The following is a 22,640-nucleotide window of genomic DNA, read 5'->3' as shown; positions in this document are numbered from 1 at the left end:
ACAATGCATGAACATGTGGAAATCTCAGTTGAGGAATAAAAACTATGAAACTATCAAAAACAACAACAAAAAAAAACAAATGAGGGAGTATCTGAAATGAAAAATCATGAATTTAATAGCAGAACTTGGATATGGCAGAAATCAGGTAAGTAGAAGTCAGATCAATAGAAATCATGGAGTCTAAAGAACAGTAAGGAAGAAAGACTGAAAAGACATGAGAGTTTCAGTGACCTGTGAGACAATTAAGAGTGGTCTAAATACAGCATACACAAAAATTAACTCGAAATGGATTAAATACTTGAATATAACATCTGAAATCTTAAACTTCCTAGAGGAAAACATAGGCTGTAACCTCACTGACATCAGCCTTAATGATGTTTTTGTGGATTTAACTCCAAAGGCAAGGGAAACAAAAGCAAAAATAAATAAATGGGACTACATCAAACTAAAAAGCTTTTTTGTGCAGCAAAGGAAACCATCATCAAAATGAAAAGGCAACCTAATGAATGGGAGAAGATATTTGCTAGTCATACATCTGATAATGGGCTAATATCCAAAATATATCAAGAACTCATAAAACTCAACAACAACAACAAACCCAATTCAAAACTGGACAGAGGATCTGAATAGACATTTTCCCAAAGAAGACATACAGATGGTCAACAGGCACATGAAAACATGTTCAACATCACTAATTATCAGGGAAATGCAAATCAAAGCCACAATGAGATATCACCTCACACCTGTTAGAATGGCTATTCTCAAAAAGACAAGAAATAACAAATGTTGGAGAGAATGTAGAGAAAAGGGAGCCATTGTGCACCGTTGGTAGGACTGTAATTTGGTGTAGGCACTATGGAAAACAATATGGAGAGTTCTGAAAAAATTAAGAATAGAAAAGCCATATGATCTAGCTAATCCACTTATGGGTATTTACCCAAAAAATATGAAAACACTAATTTGAAGAGACATATACACCCCTACGTTCACTGCAGCATTATTTACAATAGCCAAGATATGGAAACAACTCAAGTGTCCATCAACAGATGAATGGATAAAGATGTCATACATAAACATAAACATAATACTACTTGGAAATAAAAATGAATGAAATCCTGCCATTTGCAACAACATGGATGGACCTCAAAGGTATTATGCTAAGTAAATAAGTCAGAGGGAGAAAGACAAATACTGTACAATTTCACTGACATGTGGAATCTAAACAAAACAAAACAAACAAATAAAACAAAAACAAACTCATAGATACAGAGATTAGGTTAACGGTTACCAGAGGGGAAGGGGTTGAGGGGTGACTGAAGTGGGGAAGAGGGTCAATGGTTTGGTGGTGGATGGCAACTGGACTAGTCATGGTGATCACTTTGTAGTGAATACAGATGTCAAATTATAATGATGTACACCTGAAATTTATATAATAATAATTTTTAAAGTGGTCTAAAATATGTTATGAGTCTCAGAATGAAGGTAGAAAATATGGCCTGAAAACAATGTGAAAATATAATGGTAAATAATCTCCCAAATGTGGCAAAAACATGAACTTACAGATCTGCAAAGTTCAGGATATCCTAAGGAGGACAAATAAATATAAAGGAAAGACCACCTTAGCATATCACAGAAAAATTGCTGAAATCCAAAAATGAGGAGAAAACCTTTAAAACAGTCTAATAAAAACAATATATTATACACTAAGTTAACAACACACTGTTGACTTATCAAAAACAATGCAGGCCAAAAGAAAATGGAAAATCTTTACAAAAAAACCCTGTAACTCAAAATTCTATATCCAGTGAAAGTATACTTCCAAAACAAAGGCAAGAAAAGACAAGAAAAGACAGATCAATGAAAATGGAGAGAATTCATCGCCAAAAGGACTGCACTACAAAAAATGCTAAAGTTGAAGGGAAATAACACCAGATGGAAACTACAGATCTTCAGGAAGTAATAAAATATATGGGTAAAAAAATGGCAAAACATGGGTAAATATAATAGAATACATATGTGTGTGTGTGTTTTTCCTCTTAATTTTTTTAAAAGGTATTTTATTGTTTAAGACAATATGAAACCAAAGCACAATGGATGGAGGTTCTGGGACCAACTGGATCTCTCATACAACTTGCTGGTGGAAATGCAAAATGGTATATAAAGTCACTTTAGTAAAGTTTGACAGTTTCTTACAATGTTAAGCATATAATTACCCACTGACCTATAACCCTATTCTCAGGTATTTCCTCAAGAGAAATGAAAACATAGGTTCACACAAAGACCTATATATTTGAATGTTCATAGCAGCTTTATTGTATTAGCCCCAAACTCAAAACCCAAATTTCTGTCAACAGGTGGATGGATAAACTGCAGTGTATCTACACAATGGAAACTATTCAGCGACAAAATAGAACAAACTACACTGATCACACACAATATGCATGAATCCCTACAGCACTGCAAATACCAAAAAATACCTGTCCTTAGCAATGTACAGGTAACTCCAAAGAAACATAACTACAATTGTTAAAAATGCCAAAAATTTAAGTACAAATGTTTTCTCACTTTAAAATAAGTGAAAATGCACTATTTTGAAGGTATTTTCAAACTTTGCTCAAAACATTCAGTTTTTATCAATATATATATGCATACATTCATTTATTCATCAATTTAAAAAAAATTACCAAGCACCTATAACATGCCAGACACTGAACAAAGCTTTTGTAGTGGAAACATTAAATACCTAGAAACAAACCGAATATAAAATGTAAGACCTTCATTAGTAAATCTACATCAGTTTTCTAAAAGATAAACAAGAAAACCTGAATAACTGGAGAAATATATAAACATATCATGCTCATTATTGCAAAAGTTAATATTTTAAAGAGAGCAGAAATTCCTGACAATTAATTCCAAAAATTTGCCCAGAAGAATATATGCATTAGGAAAAAACCAAACAACTTGGAAAATGTAGAACAAAAGGAGGATTTGCCTTCTATATGTTTTATTATGAGGCTGTTGTAATTAAAATAATGTGGCACTAGCACAGAAATAGATCACTGACACCAAAGAGAATCCAGAAGCAGACTATCTGTATAAATAAGAATGCAATATACAATAAAGGAGACATTTCAAAAAAGGGGGAAGAGAAAAGATTTTTCTGTTAAGAGGTGATGAAAAAATTATTTATATGGAAAAAATAAATTCCACATGGATTAAAGATCCAAGTGTAAAATAATTAAAACATAAAAGAATAAAAAAAAATAAGGAAAAACAACTTTGTGACTATGGGGTAAGAAATCCTTACATAAGAATCAAAATGCTAAAGTCACATATAAAAATGATTAACAAAATGCAATACGTCAGAATTTAAAATGCCTGTAAGACAAAAGGCAACACAGCTTCTTTGAAGATAGGGAGAAAATATTTGCAACCTAAATAATAAAGAATATCCAAAATATCTAAGCAACTCCCAAATATCAAAAGAATACGTCAACTCAATAGAAAAATGGAGGGCACCATGCATAGGCGATTCACAGAAGGGAAGATACAACTAGTCAATAAATATATGAAAAAGATGCTCCATCCAAGCATTAAGCAGAAAAATGTAAAATTAAAACAAAATACCATTTTCATCTATTAGATTGGCCAAAAAAAACCTTTTAAAGGCTCAGTAATAGTATGTCATTGAAGCTTCAAAACCTGTAAATTAGGCATTATTTATTTCCTTTATGTAAATTAGGAAACTGGGACTCCATGAGGTTAAGTAATTGGCTCAAGATCTTAAAGGGAATAGAGTAACCTCAATATAGAGTTGACCCTTGAACAACATGGGTTTGAACTGTGCAGGTCCACTTATACCTGGATTCGTTTCAATGTGTGTACTGCAGTACTAGTGATCCATGGATGGCTGAATCTGAGGATGCCTGCACTGCAGATATGGAGGGCCAACTGTAAAGTTACATGTGGATTTCTGACTGTGCCAGGTTGGTGCCCCTAACCACCGCGTTGTTCAAGGGTCACCTGCGCTACCTTTAAATATGGGGTGGCAGGGGTATGTGTGGGGAGAAGAACATCATCAAATTTGATTAGGTGATTACATCTCCTAACTGAACATATATCAAAATTGTTATCAATTATTCTAGTTCCAAGACTGGATTATCCAACCAGCAAAGAAGAATAGATTAACAGAATGGTTCTCAACTTGGAGGAACCCATCAGGGTCACCCAGGGATATTTATCAAACTATATATACAGTCACATCATTAACTTCCTATCCACATCCCCATATAGAGAACCACCTGTACTTCCATGAAAATGATCCAGAGGGAAAAAAAAAAAATGAAAATGCTGTTTTCACTGGCATTATCTCCACCAGACCACAACAGGAAGTAAGGAAAGCATATAATCAGCTGAGGATTTCTGTTTTTATTTTTAGATAAAAAATAGTAACACAAATGTAGTGCCATATCTCCTTGCCCATATTATTTAAAAGAAAAAAAAAGATACTAGAAAATGTGCTCATGTTTGAAATTCTGTCCAAAGAGAGTAAAAAAGAAAGTAAAAAAGGAGTTTCCAATTCTAAGGGATGCCACCAAAGGAAGTGACACAAATGCACAAAGCTCTCGTTCCAATGCTGTAGATGCTGCTCTCACAGAGCTAAATGTGTGCAAGACCAGCCTCCAAACAAAGTCTGTGGGAAGTGAGAACATACGTTTTTAATGACATTTTATAAACATTCACAAGAAGTAACAGTTCTCTTCCATAATATTTACTGTATCATCACAAATAGAGGTTCCAGCTCAGAGAAGTGTTTTAATAGCTACACTTACGTGGGATCCCTAAAAGGTTCTCATGTTTTCCACGCTGTTCTGCATATCTATGCTTAATAGCACACAGACTAATGAATAGTATCCTTCATTTTAGTTGCCTTTTCTTTCTCTATTCTCCTTTTCCACAAATTCTACTCTTATCAACATCTCTACTAAAAATATATGTTAACATCATGAAAAATGGAAATATACTTCAAAATAAGTTAAAACCAAACAAAGATAGAAGCCTATTTGTATTGTATCAGAAAAACTTCTTGGAAAAGACTTGGTAGATTTCTTTCCCAAAATATAAATATTTTTTACCATTTCACAAGAAATTTTACATGACCAGTAAAATGAAAACCATCCAGGTGCCTTGTAACACAGAAATTCAAATGGTTTTCTAATCTAATTTTAACTAGAACCACATAACCATGTAGCTAAAAGCTAAGGCTTTGGGTCAGCCAGACTTTCACTGAAGTTTCAGCTCCACCACTTAACAGCTTCCCTAAAGTACCTAAAAACGTGCCAATGTCCCCAAGAAACCTATCTCATGATCTTTAACTTAAACTGCGTTTCATTCAGCACTAACTCTGAAGATAATTTAGGTCTTTCTATTTTAGAAGAAGACAGGCTTTAGCCTGTCTAAATAATGGATTGAAATATTCCTAAAACAACCAAAAGTTAGAGAAGAAAAGCTCTAGGGGTCATTTACTGATTAGAAGATCAATCCCACAATTTTAGAAATGAAGAAAGCTTCAAGAGGTTATGTGAGGGACTTCCCTGGTGGCGCAGTGGTTAAGAATCCGCCTGCCAATGCAGGGGACACAGGTTCAATCCCCGGTCCGGGAAGATCCCACATGCCGCGGAGCAATTAAGCCCGTGAGCCACAACTGCTAAGCCTGCACTCTAGAGCCTGCGAGCCACAACTACTGAGCCCGCGAGCCACAACTACTGAAGCCCGCACGCCCTAGAGCCTGTGCTCTGCAACAAGAGAAGCCACCACAATGAGAAGCCCGTGCGCAGCAACTAGAGACAGCCCGCGTGCAGTAACAAAGACCCAACTCAGCCAAAAATAAATAAATAAATGATAAAAAAATAAAAAATAAATACATTTGTAAAAAAAAAAAAGAAAAAGCTTATTCGTGTATTGGGAACATGTGCTGGAGGGAAAAAGGAAATTAAAAAAAAAAAAAGGAGGTTATGTGACTTTCCCAAGGTCAGATAACTAATACATACAAGAGAGGATTTTAGAATTTAGGCCTCCCCTACTCTTCACATCGTAGGAATATGACTGAAGCCTGAAAAAACACTGGAAGAGGTCAAGGTTCAAAAATGAGGCAAATGGGGCTTCCCTGGTGGCGCAGTGATTGAAAGCTTGCCTGCCAATGCAGGGGACACGGGTTCGAGCCCTGGTCCGGGAGGATCCCACATGATGCGGAGCAACTGGGCCCGTGAGCCACAATTACTGAGCCTGCGCGTCTGGAGCCTGTGCTCCGCAACAACAGAGGCCACGATAGTGAGAGGCCCACGCACTGTGATGAAGAGTGGCCCCCGCTTGCCACAACTAGAGAAAGCCCATGCACAGAAACGAAGACCCAACACAGCCATAAATAAATAAATTAATTTTTTTAAAAAAAGAGGCAAATGATTCCCAGTAATTTAATTCTATTCTTAATTATAGTACATTTTACTTGATTTGTCCCCGTTCCTCAATTGCCTCCTCCCACATCCCATCCCTACCCACCCACGCCTATTTAGCCATACCTATTAATGAAATCAAAGGAATGAAGATCAAAAGAGCCATCTTTTACTAGGACTTCTAATCTTAATTATCCCACTGATGCCTCAACTATTGAAGAGCAAGTGGTCAGCGCTCTCAGAAAGCAAGACAGTCCAAGGCCACAAACACTTTTCCGAGCATCAATGCGATGCAGTGGCTCCCACAGCCTTTAGGGAAGTCACTGACCAATGCCCACCCCCAACCACCAGTGCCTCAGGTTCCCAGTCTGAAACAAAAAAGGGAACACTAGCACATCTTGCTTGAACTTAGGTAAACATTCAACAGATATTCCAAAAGAAGCACTCAGCATAGTTCCTCGACATACAGTAATTGTTCCAGAAATGTTACAGCTTTTAGGACGACAATGGTGACATGCCGGCCCCTTTCTGTGCCAAAGAATACACGCAAAGGAAAGCAAAGAGAACACCATTCTTTCCGGTTACAAAGGTTAATGTGAATATTTTCCCTTAAGATTAATATGCTGTGCCCTATTTTTTCCCTAAATGATAAGGTTAACTTGTGTTTTAGGAAGTAAGGAAATTAAATACCTTATTAATTTGGCTTATTTTTAAAATAATAATTGCAGGGGCACTAGAATTGTTTATTTAGCACATGAAAATTTAAGTCAAATAGATTTGGTTTCCATGTGTTTGTTCCTGCCTTGAAAGAAAATAAAAGAAACTACATAGTTTTATTTGACTTTCAAATTTCTTTAAATGTAAGTTGAAATTCTACAAATATGAAATACATATAAATTCTGATAGTTTCAGGACAAGTGCGATGCTGGCCTTTGAAAAAGTCCCAACTGCCTCATTTAAAATAATTCCCTTATTACTCATGTAATTTATTCATCCCAGAATGTATCTACATCAATATAATTGTTCTGATTTTCAATTTTTGAAAACTTTAACATCACTGCACAGGCAATATTTATTACAGGACATCAGACAAGAGTTTTCATTTATTTAATACCAATCAAAAGAAATCTTTATTGCTCTGCAAGTTGACATAGCTTCTAGGCTTCAATTACCTCATGACATTACTTCTCCTGACATAAGGACCTTAGGCATCGTTGGTGGTCCTGAAGAGGCTCAGACATCTGTTTGGTGAATATCTGAAGCTCGATATTATAGAAGGTGGTTAGTTTAACCAAGAGAGAAATTACATATGCCCTAGCATTTCCATCTTCTTAAAAAGCTCTGAACTTGGTTATTTCAGAACCAAGCGCTATTATCCCTAACAGCCAAGGCATTCTCTAGTAACAATTTAGGTGCCCTGGGAGTCTTATTAACTCTTTCAGGTCATTAAGGTACCATTAAGAGCATTAGGGGCTGGAACCTAATTACAGTGCATTAAATGGTCTTAGTGCTCACCAAGTGTTAATGAGCCAGCCAAAGTGACCAATTTTCTATCAGGGCGTATGAGGAATTTGTTTTCAAATGCTGTTTAGACATTTTTTAGATTTTCAAAGTTGCTACTCAACTTTCAGAAGGCAAAACTTGAATATTTAAATAATAATGTTAAAATTACAGAAATATAGCCAGCAACCACAGTTTCCTTCCAGCTGAAATGTATTCTCTGATGCAATGGCTAGTTTGAGTTCAGTCAAGTCAAAGTTTAAAAAACTATAAACATTAAAACAGGATATTACAGTCTACCAAAGTCTGTACATGTTCATTAGGATCAAAGAAGTTATTTCCTAACAAATAAAACAACCACAGGGCTTCCCTGGTGGCGCAGTGGTTAAGAATGCAACCGCCAATGCAGGGGACACGGGTTCGAGCCCTGGTGCAGGAAGATCCCACATGCCGCGGAGCAACTAAGCCCATGCACCACAACGAGTGAGCCTGCACTCTAGAGCCCGCGAGCCACAACTACTGAGCCCGTGTACCCTACAGCCCACGCACCACAACTACTGAGCCCACGTGCCACAACCGCTGAGCCCGCGTGCCTAGAGCCTGTGCTCTGCAACAAGAGAAGCCACCTCAATGAGAAGCTCGCTCACAGCAAGGAAGAGTAGCCCCCGCTCACGCAACTAGAGAAAGCCTGCACACAGCAACAAGGACCCAACACAACCAAAAATAAATAAATAAATTTTAAAATATTGGTATCATGCTTCAAGCATGATACATCTAGAACTACATGTATAAAAATTAAAGAGTAATAAAAATTGCTTAAAAAAACCCCACAACCCCAGAACTTCCTTACAGAAATACAAATGTGTCTGAATACACCAAAAAATAGATAGATAGATAAAACATACTGTCTATAAATTAAAACACACTTTTTTGTTTTCAGAAAAGAAGAAACAGGTACTGACCATGTCAAAAACAGCTTCTTTTTCTTAAGGTAGTAGAAATTAATAGAAGGGACTTATTTTTTAAATGTCTAAATAACAATTATATATAGGAAATAATAAAAAAAATTTCTCTATAAATTTCTGTATTACACACATCCTCAGAAAACTACAGAATTTTAAAGAATGTCCAGATAGTTACCCTTCCCTACATGTTAATTCTTCTTCCCATTGAATAAAAATGTCAAGTATAGATGACAAATGTTTAAACTGTTAAAAAAATCACCCCGTTGTGATAGAAATTTCAACTGATATACAGTAATTTATATTTAAAGTTACTGCATTCGATATTTTAAAGTTATTTAAGGAGAAGTTGACCACCAAAACAAACCATTTCTGACATGTATGGACTCTGGCACGTATGAAATCAATCTCCCATGCATTTTCTGTAAAACTTTTTGGAAAATGTACACCAGCCAACAATGAAAAAGGAAAGTAAAGTAGAGGGCATCAAAGAATCTAAGGAAGAATAGAACTAATAACCCAGAAAGGCAATGAACTAATAACCCAGAAAGGCAATGAAAAGAAACCCCATGATAATAGCTATGCAGCAGGCTCAAGGGTACAGCCTGTCTAAAACCAGTCATTCGATAAACAGTATGATAAATGAAGTGAATGATAGTTACATAAATACTGTAAATGTTATTTATTAGTTTTCAACTTTCAGATTCAAGAGACAAAACATGAAAAACAGTTATGGTGAAAGAGCAGAACCTACGCATTACAAATGTTTACACTGTAGAACTCATAGTGTAGCTGAGGGAAGCTGGGTTGTAAGGGGCAGAGAAGGAAAGAAGTACAGAAACCTGAATGCCCTGGTTTTACACTGGGCAGCCACGAGTTACCGTTCAAAATTAATGAAGCAATAAATACAGCTCAAAGTGTAATACCTAGAGTTATTAAGATAACAGAAGAAGAAATATGGTAACAAAATTGAGAGATGTATAAGATGTTAAATTCCTAATCTTTGAAAGCAGCAACTTTAGTTAACAGGGAAAAGAAACAGAGGTGTGAGCACACTGATTACAGAACAGAAGCAACCACTTGAGAACTAAAAACATATGGGGAAGAAGATATGAGAAGTAAGACTAGGGGGCTGGGGATGAAAAAGTAGGAAGGAGAACATTACTTTTCATTTTATATACGCTTTTTATACTTCTGAGTTTTTATTTCCAAATATATGACTATTTTTTATAATTAAAAAAATGCCATCCAAAGTCTTCTGTTTGTGATTTCAGAAGGTACACGTGGGAGGGACACAATAAAACGTTTAAAAGTTGCTTGGTTTCAGATTAAATACTGTTGATTAATTTTTAAAGATTTATAGTAGATAGAGAATAGCACCAAACTTTTCATAGAAACTAATTTTGTAAAATTTCCTTCACACATTTAGGAAGCTTTCAACCCCTGTGATTAGTGAGCATCTTTCAGTTCTCATCCCCTCCAATTCCCCCCTTTACAGGTGCTAATGAAAACACAAACAACACACCAGGCTAAGTAGTGAAGAAAAAAAGTAAGGTTAGGAATGATTTCTGTCCATTAATATTTGCTTGAGCAGCAGGACAACAGAAACTCTGTCTTTTGTCTGAAATCGTTTCAGAGGAGAGCTGGATGATGTTAGATATGATAAATATAAACCAAACTTCAGTTTCAATGAAAAATAAAAGCTGCTACATAGGGTTACCTAGTATTCCATGATTTAGGATTAAAAAAAAAAATTTATACTGCAGACTCTTCAGCCTTTCAATTTGCACCTACATCTATTCTTTTTCTTGGGTCTCTATCGAATAAAAGAGGAGAGAAGAAACGTGGAATATGTGGAGTATGTACAGTAACGTGGAGGTAAAAGAAATGAGAAGTCACAAAAGAAAACACTTATAACTCTTAAAACTACAGACCTTATCTTACAAAATCTAGATATATAAGAGTACTTAAGTATTGGCACTACTCAGTGTAAATAATATGCAAATATCCTTAAATAATCCATTTTCCCCTGTATACCTTATTCATTCTGGAAATAAACACAAAGCACAATGTCAGCTACCATTTCAGAGCAAAATATGTCAATAATTACTCATCTAGTCTTTTAAGATTTAAAAAAGTTATTATAAAGAAGCACTGCTGTATTTCTTAAGATGAAGATAATGTATGTGTTCCCTTTTAGTGTAATGAAAAAAAAGTACTTTTTGCCTTTCAAAACAATAATTTTAATTATTCTAGTCTGATAATTTCATCTCAACCAAAATAAGCTTCAATATTTCTGCATGTCATGGTTTCAGTATTTCTGCATGTCTCTCTGTATAAGCATACACAACAAGAATTTAGAAGAGGATGCCCAAAGTGCAAGCCGTCTCCATTTGGGGTATAAACAGAAAAAAAGTGAAAATACAGTTATATTTTTTCATTCTAACCCTTAGGAAACTGTAGGAGTAAGGTACTTTATACTGTGTAATCTGGTTTCAATACTGCTAGTTACAAATACTGTAAATTACACAAATATGAGTTGTGCAGTACAGCATGGTAGATGGGACAATGGACTTTCTCATCAGACTGAAATGAGTTCAAATCATGGTTCCACTATTTACTAAATGTGCAAACTTAGACAAGTTATTTATTTATTTATTTTAAAATTTATTTATTTTTGGCTGCGTTGGGTCTTCGTTGCTGCACAGGCTTTCTCTGGTTGCGGCGAGCAGGGGCTACTCTTCTTCGCGGTACGCGGGCTTCTCATGGTGGTGGCTTCTCTTCTTGCGGAGCACAGGCTCTGGGCGCGCGGGCTTCAGTAGTCGTGGCTTGCGGGCTCTAGAGCGCAGGCTCAGTTAGTTGTGGCGCACGGGCTTAGCTGCTCCGCGGCACATGGGATCTTCCCGGACCAGGGATCGAACCCATGTCCCCTGCACTGGCAGGTGGATTCTTAACCACTGTGACACCAGGGAAGTCCCTAGGCAATTTATTTAAATCCTTTGAGATTCTTCTAAATTAAGAATAATAATATGTACTAGGACAAGCAACCAGTGTTTGACATATGTTAGGGAATCTGAGGTGTTAAATCACATCTCCAACAGTACTGAGCTGAAGACTAGTTTCCTTAGACTCTCAGCCTCTCCAGTTTAAAGGGACATCCCTCAGTAGAGTTTCGTGACTTTAGTGTGCCACATCACAAATGAATTAGTTGAACAGTTTGCTTTTGCTGGCTGTTGTATCATTATATTATCAGTTCTCATCTGAGGAGCAGCTTATGTATTAAAAAACTTTTAAATTGGGTATTGATTTACTCTTGTTACATATGTATACATATATACGTGCATACATATATATGTGAGAAATACAATAATAAAGAAATCCAGTGCAAAATAATGAAATAGATAAGAAAAACATATGGTTTATGGGCTTGAGTCTCATATTTTAATTGTAGTTTTCATGTTTTAGTTTTGACCTTGAGGTTATATGTACTTCACCCGATCAGACCCCTCCCTTTCTCAATTACAAGCAAGAATGGCATAAAATCTCTCTTGTTGTTCCATGTGCAAGAAAAGTTTTTTGTTTTTTTGTTTTTTTTAAGAAAACACTTCCTTTATTAAATGCAGCCATGCTTATATTTTGGTGCATTTCAAAAAGCAATGTTGGTCAGTGGTAATGCTTATGTTAAATTGAGCATGCACAATTATAATGGAAAAAAATCCCTAAGAACAGCTTTTACACATCCCTCTTGCTAGTGCAGCTCTGTGTAAAAACTAGAAAGTCTGCAAAGTATGTTTTCTGCATCAGGAGCTTCCCTCTCTGTACTTCTCCTTCCTGCTCCATGGTGAAGAAAAGGTTTTAAATGCACATAAATTAAGACAGTTTAAAATGTAAGTGTTAATGAGTTTCAGTCAATTCAGAAATGGTATATTTTCAAATTGAGATAAGAATTGAGGTCTAGAAAAGACCAGGATCCCAAATAAGGATGAAACTGAAAGGAAAAAGGTTAGAAAACTAGGGGAAAAAATTGGTCAGAGAATAATAATAGTGGCCATATACCCAACACTTCATATGACAGCCAGATGCTTAAGTAAATCATCTCTTATACTGCCAACAAGCTCACAAGTAGGTATAATTACCTACATTATTAGATGAGCAAACTGAAATTCAGAAAGGTTAAATGATCTATCCAAAGTCACTCAAGTAGAAAGTAGCACAGCCAGAACGCAAACTGAAGTCCGTCCGACACCAAAGAAAGTTAACTCTTTATCATACCAAACTTCTGGAACTTAAATTTCTGGGACATCAAAATTTTGTTAGAGGGCCGTTATCTTTCCCTTCACCTGTACAAGACAGAACAAAAACTAGGTATAAAACCAGCTTATGGGGCTTCGCTGGTGGTGCAGTGGTTGAGAGTCCGCCTGCCGATGCAGGGGACACGGGTTCGTGCCCCGGTCCGGGAAGATCCCACATGCCGCGGAGCGGCTGGGCCCGTGAGCCATGGCCGCTGAACCTGCACGTCCGGAGCCTGTGCTCCGCAAGGGGAGAGGCCACAACAGTGAGAGGCCCGGGTACCGCAAAGACAGCTTATGTCTTTGATGAACACTCCCCTTTTTGTTTTTTTATTTTTCCTGTTACTCAAGTGAATAAAAGAGAGACTTAAGAAAGAAAAGAATGAAGGGCGGGAGGGAAGGAGGTGAGGGGGAAGGGAACCCATAGATTGTACTTTCTTAATCTGAAGTATCGTCTGTCTGTCTGCACTCCTTTTCGTTCTCTTGCTCCTCCCATCAGTACGACATAACTCAGACACAATCATATTGAATTGCCCTTTATAGTCCATGGAGAGAGAATTAGAAAACAAAACGTATACGTTTAACTCCCAAAATATACACTGTGTTCTACATGAGCCTCTTTTAAATTCTAAGAATTCCAATGACACACTGATTTACTTCTGTTTCTGGAAAGTTACAGACTTACCATGAAACTTCGAGGCTTCAGGATCATTCACATTGATAGCAATTAATTTCCAATCTGTTTCACCCTGATCAATAAGAGCCAAAATTCCAAGGATCTTCACATGAACAACATCTCCACGAGAAAGAACCTTTAAAGAGGAAAGAAATTCAGCATTTGCCAGGCTTTGGAGAAATTTACTCATATATCATAAAAATCTATATGAAAGATTAAAAGCACTATAGACTGAAACTTAATAATTAAAATTATTGTAAACACAGTCCTAAAGCCTTTTATGATATCCTTCTTAGAACAGATGTCTTGATCCCTTTCTGGAAACTGAAATTATTTATAGATCTTAAAATTTAATGTACTAGGCCTAGAAACTCATACTAATAAGCAGAAAATAAAGTCATGTATATCATGTTATAATATAAATCTGGCTTCTGCTGCTTGGGGGTAAAAAGACATGAGAATCCTTTGAAACTTGGGGGTAAAAAGACATGAGAATCCTTTGAAACTGCTTTATAGTACCTTTTTTGCAAACTATATTTATCAGTTACTAGTGAAAAGTAAATTTTTATCATATCTGAATACAGCCTTAAGATAATGAATGACAATGAAAGAATTATTAAAATGTTAAAGACAGAGACAAAGCAGGTTTCATAAAATGCTTTAAAAAGATTTTAAGTGAAACCAAGAAACAGCATGATGTTGAAGCAGATGTTCCTTGTACTAAAGAAAGTTATTTCAGTGGTTCCCTCAAGTTGCCAATGCCAAGTTTATATGCATGCATTCTTTCTATAGCCTTTTATTTTTAAAGGTTTAGTCGGCTATAGAATTTCACTGTAAGCTGAAATCTGAACACATGCTTCAGAATAATTCCTTCATGTTTCAAAATTCAGCTTTACATCTGGAAATCAAGGTATGCAAAGGAAAGTCACTGTTGTATCTTGAAATTATTTGAGAGAAAACAACAGATCTTAAACCAGAAAGTCAAATAAATCCTTTCAGAACATTTGCAAAATGAATCTGAAATCTTAATAGAAATCTGCATGAAAGTGAAATTAGTTTATCCAACAGATTAATGTGACTGTATAAACTAAACTGAAATACCACTTTTAGGAGAATATGCACAATTATATTAGCCAGACTCTCACATGTTTGGGCTCTATTTAGTGCCCAGCACTACATTAGACACTATGTATACAAAAAGAAAGCATCCCCTTTCTTAAAGGTTTACAATCTTGTTGGGGAGACTTACACACCTCATGCCAGGAGGTCCTTTATAAAACAAAAATGTTCAAAGTTATCACATAATCATCAATGAAAGGTGGCTCCATTGGTTAACTCAGTGATGAACTGCATCCCTGCTTCTCAGCCAGAGGCAATTTTGCCCTCTAGAGGACATGTGGCAATGCTGGGGACATTTGGGGTTGTCACAAGTGGGGGGGTATTATTAGCACATTAGCGGGGAAGAGGCCAGGGATGCTGCACAGGACAGTCTCCTATTACAGTATCATCCACCCAAAATGTCAATAGTGCCAAAGCTGAGGAGCCTGCAGCAGACTTTGGTGACAGGGGTGTTTATCAGAATTACTGGGAATCATATATAGTTTTTAAAGGCACCTTCTAAATTGTTTTATTTTTATTCACAAGAATTAATTTACTTTGAAATTTCATACAACGTAAGAGCAGATTTGAGACTTTTATGGTTACAAGGGCAAGCAGGAAGCATGTCTGGGCATTACCAAATTTCATCAGAATGATAAATGCCCTCTGATCTCATAAGCAACAGAAAGGGATTAGACAAACCACTGCCTTGCAATAACACTTTAAAAACTGGAAAGGAAATTCTCTCAATCAAACCAAAAACTCAGGATAAGATGCTTAAAAACAGATGGTAAAATTCTTCTGAATACCCCACAATTCAATTCAGTCTAAAGCAATTCAACAAATTTTGCAGAACACATAATGTTAGATACCAAATGAATAACACTTCTCAAAGAACTTAACTTAAAAATTTCTGTATCTGTGATTCTAAGTCTATTAACAACTTCCAGGACTCTGCTCCTTTTCCTTTGTCCATTTACATATGTGGTGTTAAAAGAGGCTTTCTTCTATGATGTTCCTTATAGATGATTTAAGGACTAGCCAGGCATAGCCCGAAGCAAGATAAAGGAGCTGTAGTCCCAACAAAGGCCTATTGTTTAAATGCAATTAAGTAGTTACTTCATGTTTACTAAATATTTTTTCGGGCCTCATTAACTAAAAGAATAAATTGCTTTGGATATAAGATAAATCCTATTGCCTCAGTTCCATTATAAAACTCTCAGTCTACCCTGCGAGGAAATTAATGTACACAGAAGATTCTGATACTAATTCCTTGGGAATCATACAGTTGACCATGTTTCAAAAATGAGTCGACACTATGAAACAAGAATGTAGGTATGCCTCAAAGATTTCAGGCAGAATCAGACTAGGGTTATTACAGACTTTTCTAGCTATTATAAAAATACTTCAAAGGTAGGATTTTTAAGTCACAAATATACGGGGTCAAATTCTTCCTCCACCATTCCTAGAGGTGACTGAGGCCAACTACTTCACACAATATTTTAGGACTTGGTTTCTCCACAGTAAAATGGAGATCACATGACTTACTCCTTGATGTAAAGATAAAGAGCAAAGGAAACAACAGATGCATGAACTAGAACACAAGAGGTCTTCCACAGATATTAATATTTTTTCTCTCTGGGCTCTACCTGTACTTATCTGCTCACACTTGTCAACTGCTAACTCCTGGGAACCTGGAATGGGCAGAATGTAATAGTGGTCTACAACAAAACTTCTGTGCTGATTTAGAATTTGAAGAATGAGGGGTAAAACTTCAACTGGACCCAATCAATATAAAAAACTATGGAAAGTAAAACTGCTTAAAGCCTGTTATCCTGTGTATTAGGTTTTTACTGTAGTGTAACAAGTTATTATAAATCAAAAGGCTTAAAATAATGTACATTATCTCACAGTTTCCATGGGTCAGGAGTTTAGGCACAACACAGCTAGATTCTCTGCTCATGGCCTGACAAGGCCAAAATCAAGGTGTTGGCCAGGCTAGGCTCTGATCTGAAGGTTCTAAGAAAGAACCCATTTAAATGCAATTCTTTGCAATTGTAGGACTGAGGTCCCCCTAAATTTGCTGGCTGTCAACCAGGGACTGCTCTCTGTATACAAAAGTATGCTTTCAAGATTAATGATGTATACCTTGTTACAAATCACTTACATTTAAAACCTTTAATTTTATTCCACATATTTAGTGACTTTGATACGTTTATTTAAAAGCCTGTATATCAAGTTTTCTTAGATTTCCTTGTTTTGTCAATAATGACTTAGTGTTACTAAGTCAAATCAGTTTATCAGGTACCGAGATCTTCATGATTTCCAGTTACCAATCTCATTAATTACGTGCTCACTGACAAATTTTTACATCAGTGAAAATAAGATACTTTCATTTAATCTTTTTGCTTACACTTAATATCTGGCACAAGGATTTAAATTAACTTAATAATCTGCACTTAATATAAACTGAGTGGCCCCAAGGATTACACCTTCAGAGTAAGAGTTTTCTAAGGAACCTTCCTACATTGTTGGTGGGAATGTTCGTTGATGCAGCTACTATGGAAAACAGTACACAGGTTCCTCAAAAAGCTAAAAATAGAGTTGCCACATGATCCAGCAATCCCACTCCTGGGCATATACCCAGACGAAACTGTAATTTCCAAAAGACACATGCACCCTTATGTTCATGGCAGCACTATTTACAATAGCCAAGACATGGAAGCAACCAAAATGTCTACTGACAGATGAATGGATAAAGAAGATGTGGCACATATATACAATGGAATATTACTCAGCCATAAAAAAAGAACAAAATAATGCCATTTGCAACAACATGGATGGACTTAGAGATTATCATACTAAATGAAGTAAGTCAGAAAGAGAAAGACAAATACCATACGATCTGTTATATGTGGGATCTAAAATATGACACAAATGAACTTACCTACGAAACAGAAACAGACTCACAGACAGAGAACATACTTGTGGTTGCCAAGGGGTAGGGGTGGTAGGGAAGGATGGATAGGGATTTGGGGATTAGCAGATGTAAGCTATTATATATAGAATGGATAAACAACAAGGTCCTACTGCATAGCATTGGGAACTATATTCAATATATGTGATAAACCATAATGGAAAAGAATATGAAAAAGAATGTATATATATGTATAGCTGAATCACTTTGCTGTACAGCAGAAATTAACACAAAATATTGTAAATCAACTATGCTTCAATAAAATAAAAAGAATTAGGGTTTTCTACTATATAACCTTTCCATCGATGTAATGTTATTTAATTTAGTGACTCTTCTTATCATAAAATAAGACACAGGAAACTGACCCAAAGTATATAGCATAGCATCTGGAACAAAGGAGGTACTCATTGAAATATTTATATTCTTCCTTCTAATCTATTCATTTCATACACACTTCACTACCTACCCCCTCTGGAGAAAAAAGGCCAAAAAATAAATTTGTAAACTATAGCTTAAATTTGAAATAAAGCAAACAATTTGGCCATATTTCTGCTGGAGAGATAAAGGAATTATAGAGTAACACAAGCATGAACTCTAGCCCCTATTTGTCCTTATCTAGGTGTAAACTAGAAATCTAAGTTGGATGGGAATCTCCCCTGCAGGAAAGGAGTAAGAGACAGAGGGAAGGAAAAGCCGCCGGGGGAGGGGTGGGGGAAGGGCAGGGTGGTGGAAGAGAATAAAAGTACAAGGAAGAAAAAAAGAAGGAAGTAGAAGAATAGAAGGAGAAAAAGCAAAAAGAGAAGGAATAGAAAGTCAAAGAAGAGGCTGAAGAAGAGGAGGAAAGGAGGAGGAATAAGAAAGGAGAATGAGGAAGAAGACGAGAAAGAAAAAAGAAGAGTAACAGAAGAACACAGTAAATAAACAAAGTGACAAAGAATCAGAGGACACTATTCACTGAATAACATTCTGGAAGCCTAAAAGTGCTAATATGAGTTTCCAGAGAAAACCGATTTAACCTCAGCTAGAAGAATATGACTCAAGTAATGATTGCATTTGGAACGTCTTACATTAAGCATACGCCCTGTGCCAGGCACTGAGTTACACGCTGTAACGGTGAGTCCCATCCTCACAGAGCTCACTGCCATCTCGGAGGAGACAATTAGACCAAAAACACAGCACTACTGGTACTGAGGAAGCACAGACCAGAGAGCAAGTATGTTAGTGTACAGAGGGCAAAGGGAGACTTCTGAGAGGAAGTGATATTACAGCTGAGATCCGAAGGAAGAGCAGGGGGGGGTAAAGTGAAAAGAAGGGGGAAGTCAAATGAAGTGAAGGAAGAGAATATTCCATTCTACATAAAGGGAACAGCTTGTGTGAAGGCCTGTACACGAGTGACGGCAGATACATTATAGGAATTGGAAGTTTGGTACAGCTGCAGACGAACAGTGGCAGGAGAGGAAGTCAGAAAAGGAGGGGACAGGGACTCAAAAAGAGTAGAGCCGGAAAAGAATCTGGAATCGGGAGGGAAAATAAGACTCGGCAAGGAAACTGGTCAGTAGTAGGAATAATTCAAGTGCAATATAATTGAGGACTAGACAAAGCTGGCTGCAGTGATAATGGAAAGAAAGAGATTTAAAGGCCATTTAGAACAATAGAATCAGTATTTCGTGACTAATAGGATAAAGAGAAGCAAAGGACGATCAAGGATGTCCCGTCAGTTTCTGGCTCAAGAACCTGGAGGTGAGGAGGGAAGGAGGAGAGACGTCCTTCATGTGGACAGGAGGAAACAATGAATTCAGTTTCGGACACAATGAGTTTGAGGTGCCTGGGAGACACTCAAGTGTAGGTGTAGTAGTTGAGAACATAGGTCTGAGCTGGACATTAATTTGAGAGCAAGACCATGAACGCTTGGGACTGGATCACCAAGGGAGTCGCGACACCAAGTGAAGAAGAGGTGAACCAGGGCACAACCCTCAAGCGAAGCAATGCTTAAGGAGCAGGCAGCAGAAAGGAGCTTGCAAAAGAAACCCAGGAGGAATGAGAATTGGAGGATATCCAAGATACTATGATATAATCAAAGCCAAGCAAAGAGACTGTTTGAAGAAGGAAGATGAGGTGAAAGTATAAAATACTAAGGTAAATTCAAGTTAGACAAAACCTGTGAAACAGGCCAGTTGGATTTGGCTAAAAGAAAGTTACCAGTAACCTTAGTAAGAGCAGTTTCACTGAAATAATGGGGGGACGGAAACAATTTTGAAATAGGTTGAAGATTAAGCGGGAAGGAGGAGATAGAGGTCAGTGTTGACTATTTTTACGAGTCTTCCTATGAAAAGGAAAAAGAGAACAGGCATATGGGAGGAAGCCAATAAAGAAAGAGAAGTTGTAAATACAGGACAGAGAAGAGCTAAGAAAATAGTGTCACTCAAGAGGCAAGAAGGGACAGGATCTAGAGCACAGGGGGAAGCCCTGGTCTCAGAGTAACAGAAGGAAGGGAAGAAGGAGTGTCTGCAGGCACAGGTGTCTGGTACTCTAACGGGGAAAGTTAGGGGGTTCCTACATGCTGGTTTCTACGAGCTCTACAAAATTAAAGACAACATGTTCTGCTGGGAGTGAGAACAAAGTACAAGGAGTTTAATGTCTGCAGAGAACAATAAATATTGGCAATAAATGCAGTAGAAAATAGGAGAAAGGAAGAATGTGTGCAAAGACACACAGTATTCTATGGGTAGCAGTAACCTATGAAAGCTCAGGTTTTGTTTGTCCCCAGTGGGACCCTGCACCCTGGAAACAGGCACAAAAAAAAAGAGTACCAGCTGGCTTTCATCAGTGTTGAACTTCCTGTCTGGATAATGGGCAAGGACGATGAAGACAGGACTCAGCAAACTTATTCTGTAAAAGGTCAGATAGCAAATATTTAGACATCGCAGCCTGTACGGTCTCTGCTACACTCCTCAACTGCGGCTGTGGTGCAAAAGCAGCCGTAGACCATATGTAAATGAACGGCTGGAGCTGTGTCATTTATAAAAACAGGTGGCGAGCTGGATCTGACCGGCCACCAGCTGTAGTTTACCAACCCCTAGTTTAAGAGAAGGAAGTAAAGATACAAAAAAGAACTGACATCAGAGGGATGAATAGGCTAGAACTTTGAAGAGTTGAAGAATCGGTGCCTTCCAAAGAGAACTGAAATTTTATGGCATGAATAAAGTTGAACATATGTTAGAATAACAGTCTATGCAACAAACCTTTGAGCCTATTTCACAAACATCAATAGGATCATTATCTCCACAGCAGTCTGTGCTCTTATCTTTTCGATGGGGATCTTCCCAAGTCTAAAAAACAGAAGGGCGGGGGTGGAATATGGGTTAATACTCTCTATAATGTATCTTAATCTTTCCACATGTCCATGAAGTTTTACAGATAGCCATAATCCGAGGGGAAAATTCTCAGAAATTAAATAGGCTCAATGCCAACATGCCAGCACATCCCTAAGCATCATAATAATTAAAACAGATTCATACTATTTCCTCCCTTCTGTCTTTCATTTGTCTGTATAATCACATCTGAAAGTGGGTGGTATTTACAAATACACTCTTCCTCCAAGTTTAGTCAGTGTCTAAAATCATGCTCACTTTTATTTAGAGCTTCAGTTCAGGTGTTCCCGTTGTCTGTGCCCTTGTTTCCACTAACTGTCTGGACTGCTGCTTCCACTACTCACTGCTTCCTTTGACATGGAACAGCATTGGGTCTGGCTTTCCAGGTTTGAAAATAAACTTCCTATACTCTAAGTAACTTCTACTAGAACAAACCCAGTTTTCCCTTCATAAACCAAAGAACAAGTATCTACGAAAGAAAAACCCATTTTTGTCCCATTTCATTCCATTTTAAAAATCCTCTACATTTGTCATCAAATCTCGAAAGTTTGACAAAACCAGGAAAAGGTGTCAACTCTTTAGTTTACTGAAAAGATTATACCCTGTTGGCTATAAACTATACACATTGAGTATTTTTATAAATGAACAGCATAACGGAAATTTGTTATCAAGCTTCAATATCCCTTAGGCACCATCCTTCCCCAAAAGCTCCATAATCAGCTGATTCTAAGCGGAACTGTAGAAGTTCCCTGAAATTATTTCTCTCAGATTTATAAGATGTGCAGAGACTGTGTCATCTCAAGAATGTTACCTAGAACTTCAGATTATCCAAGACTGGCTCCTCTAATTTTATGTAGATAATTTAAAATGAACCCTATTCACAGCTAAACCCTAGATAAACTCTAGTATTTCCCTTCTGATCATAATTATAGCATATTCAGGAATAAACTGACCCATCCTTACCAGAAAGCAAAATCAGTAAACCACGACTAACATTTCACTACCCCCAATACTAGCATTACTAATAAAATATAAGGATAATAAAAATAACTGTTAAGTTTACATATTGGTTATAGGTGAGAGATACCTTCCCAGTGATATACACACACATATACATACATGTATCCCATGAAGAATGTACCACTATTAACCCCATTGTACAGATAAGTAAACTACAGCACAGAGTTTAAATTTGCCAAGCTCAGATTCTAAATGGTGGCAATGAGATTAGAACACATGCTATTAAAAATTATGTTATGATGCCCAGATTTTGATAACAAATATTTGGTAATTGAATGGCAATTACTTTCAGATA

The 22,640-nt window shown here is 36.9% G+C and overlaps 1 protein-coding gene across 4 annotated transcripts in view; it reads right to left on the bottom strand.

Moving 5' to 3' along the window:
* The window catches only part of PPA2 (inorganic pyrophosphatase 2), an 85,086-nt gene that overhangs the window by 30,203 nt on the left and 32,243 nt on the right, over positions 1-22,640 (bottom strand). For all 4 annotated transcript variants that reach the window (XM_079919483.1, XM_079919482.1, XM_079919484.1 and 1 more), the window contains 2 exons: positions 21,197-21,283; positions 13,889-14,015 (listed from right to left, as the gene is read on the bottom strand). In XM_079919483.1, coding sequence (XP_079775609.1) covers positions 13,889-14,015; positions 21,197-21,283 — 214 coding nt within the window. The remainder of the gene's footprint in view (positions 1-13,888; positions 14,016-21,196; positions 21,284-22,640) is intronic.

The sequence above is a fragment of the Stenella coeruleoalba genome (assembly GCF_951394435.1).
Source record: "Stenella coeruleoalba genome assembly, chromosome: 4".
In the NCBI taxonomy this organism is placed as follows: domain Eukaryota; kingdom Metazoa; phylum Chordata; class Mammalia; order Artiodactyla; family Delphinidae; genus Stenella; species Stenella coeruleoalba.
The sequence above is the reverse complement of the archived record's forward strand: the minus strand, read 5'-3'. Positions and strand labels throughout refer to the sequence as shown.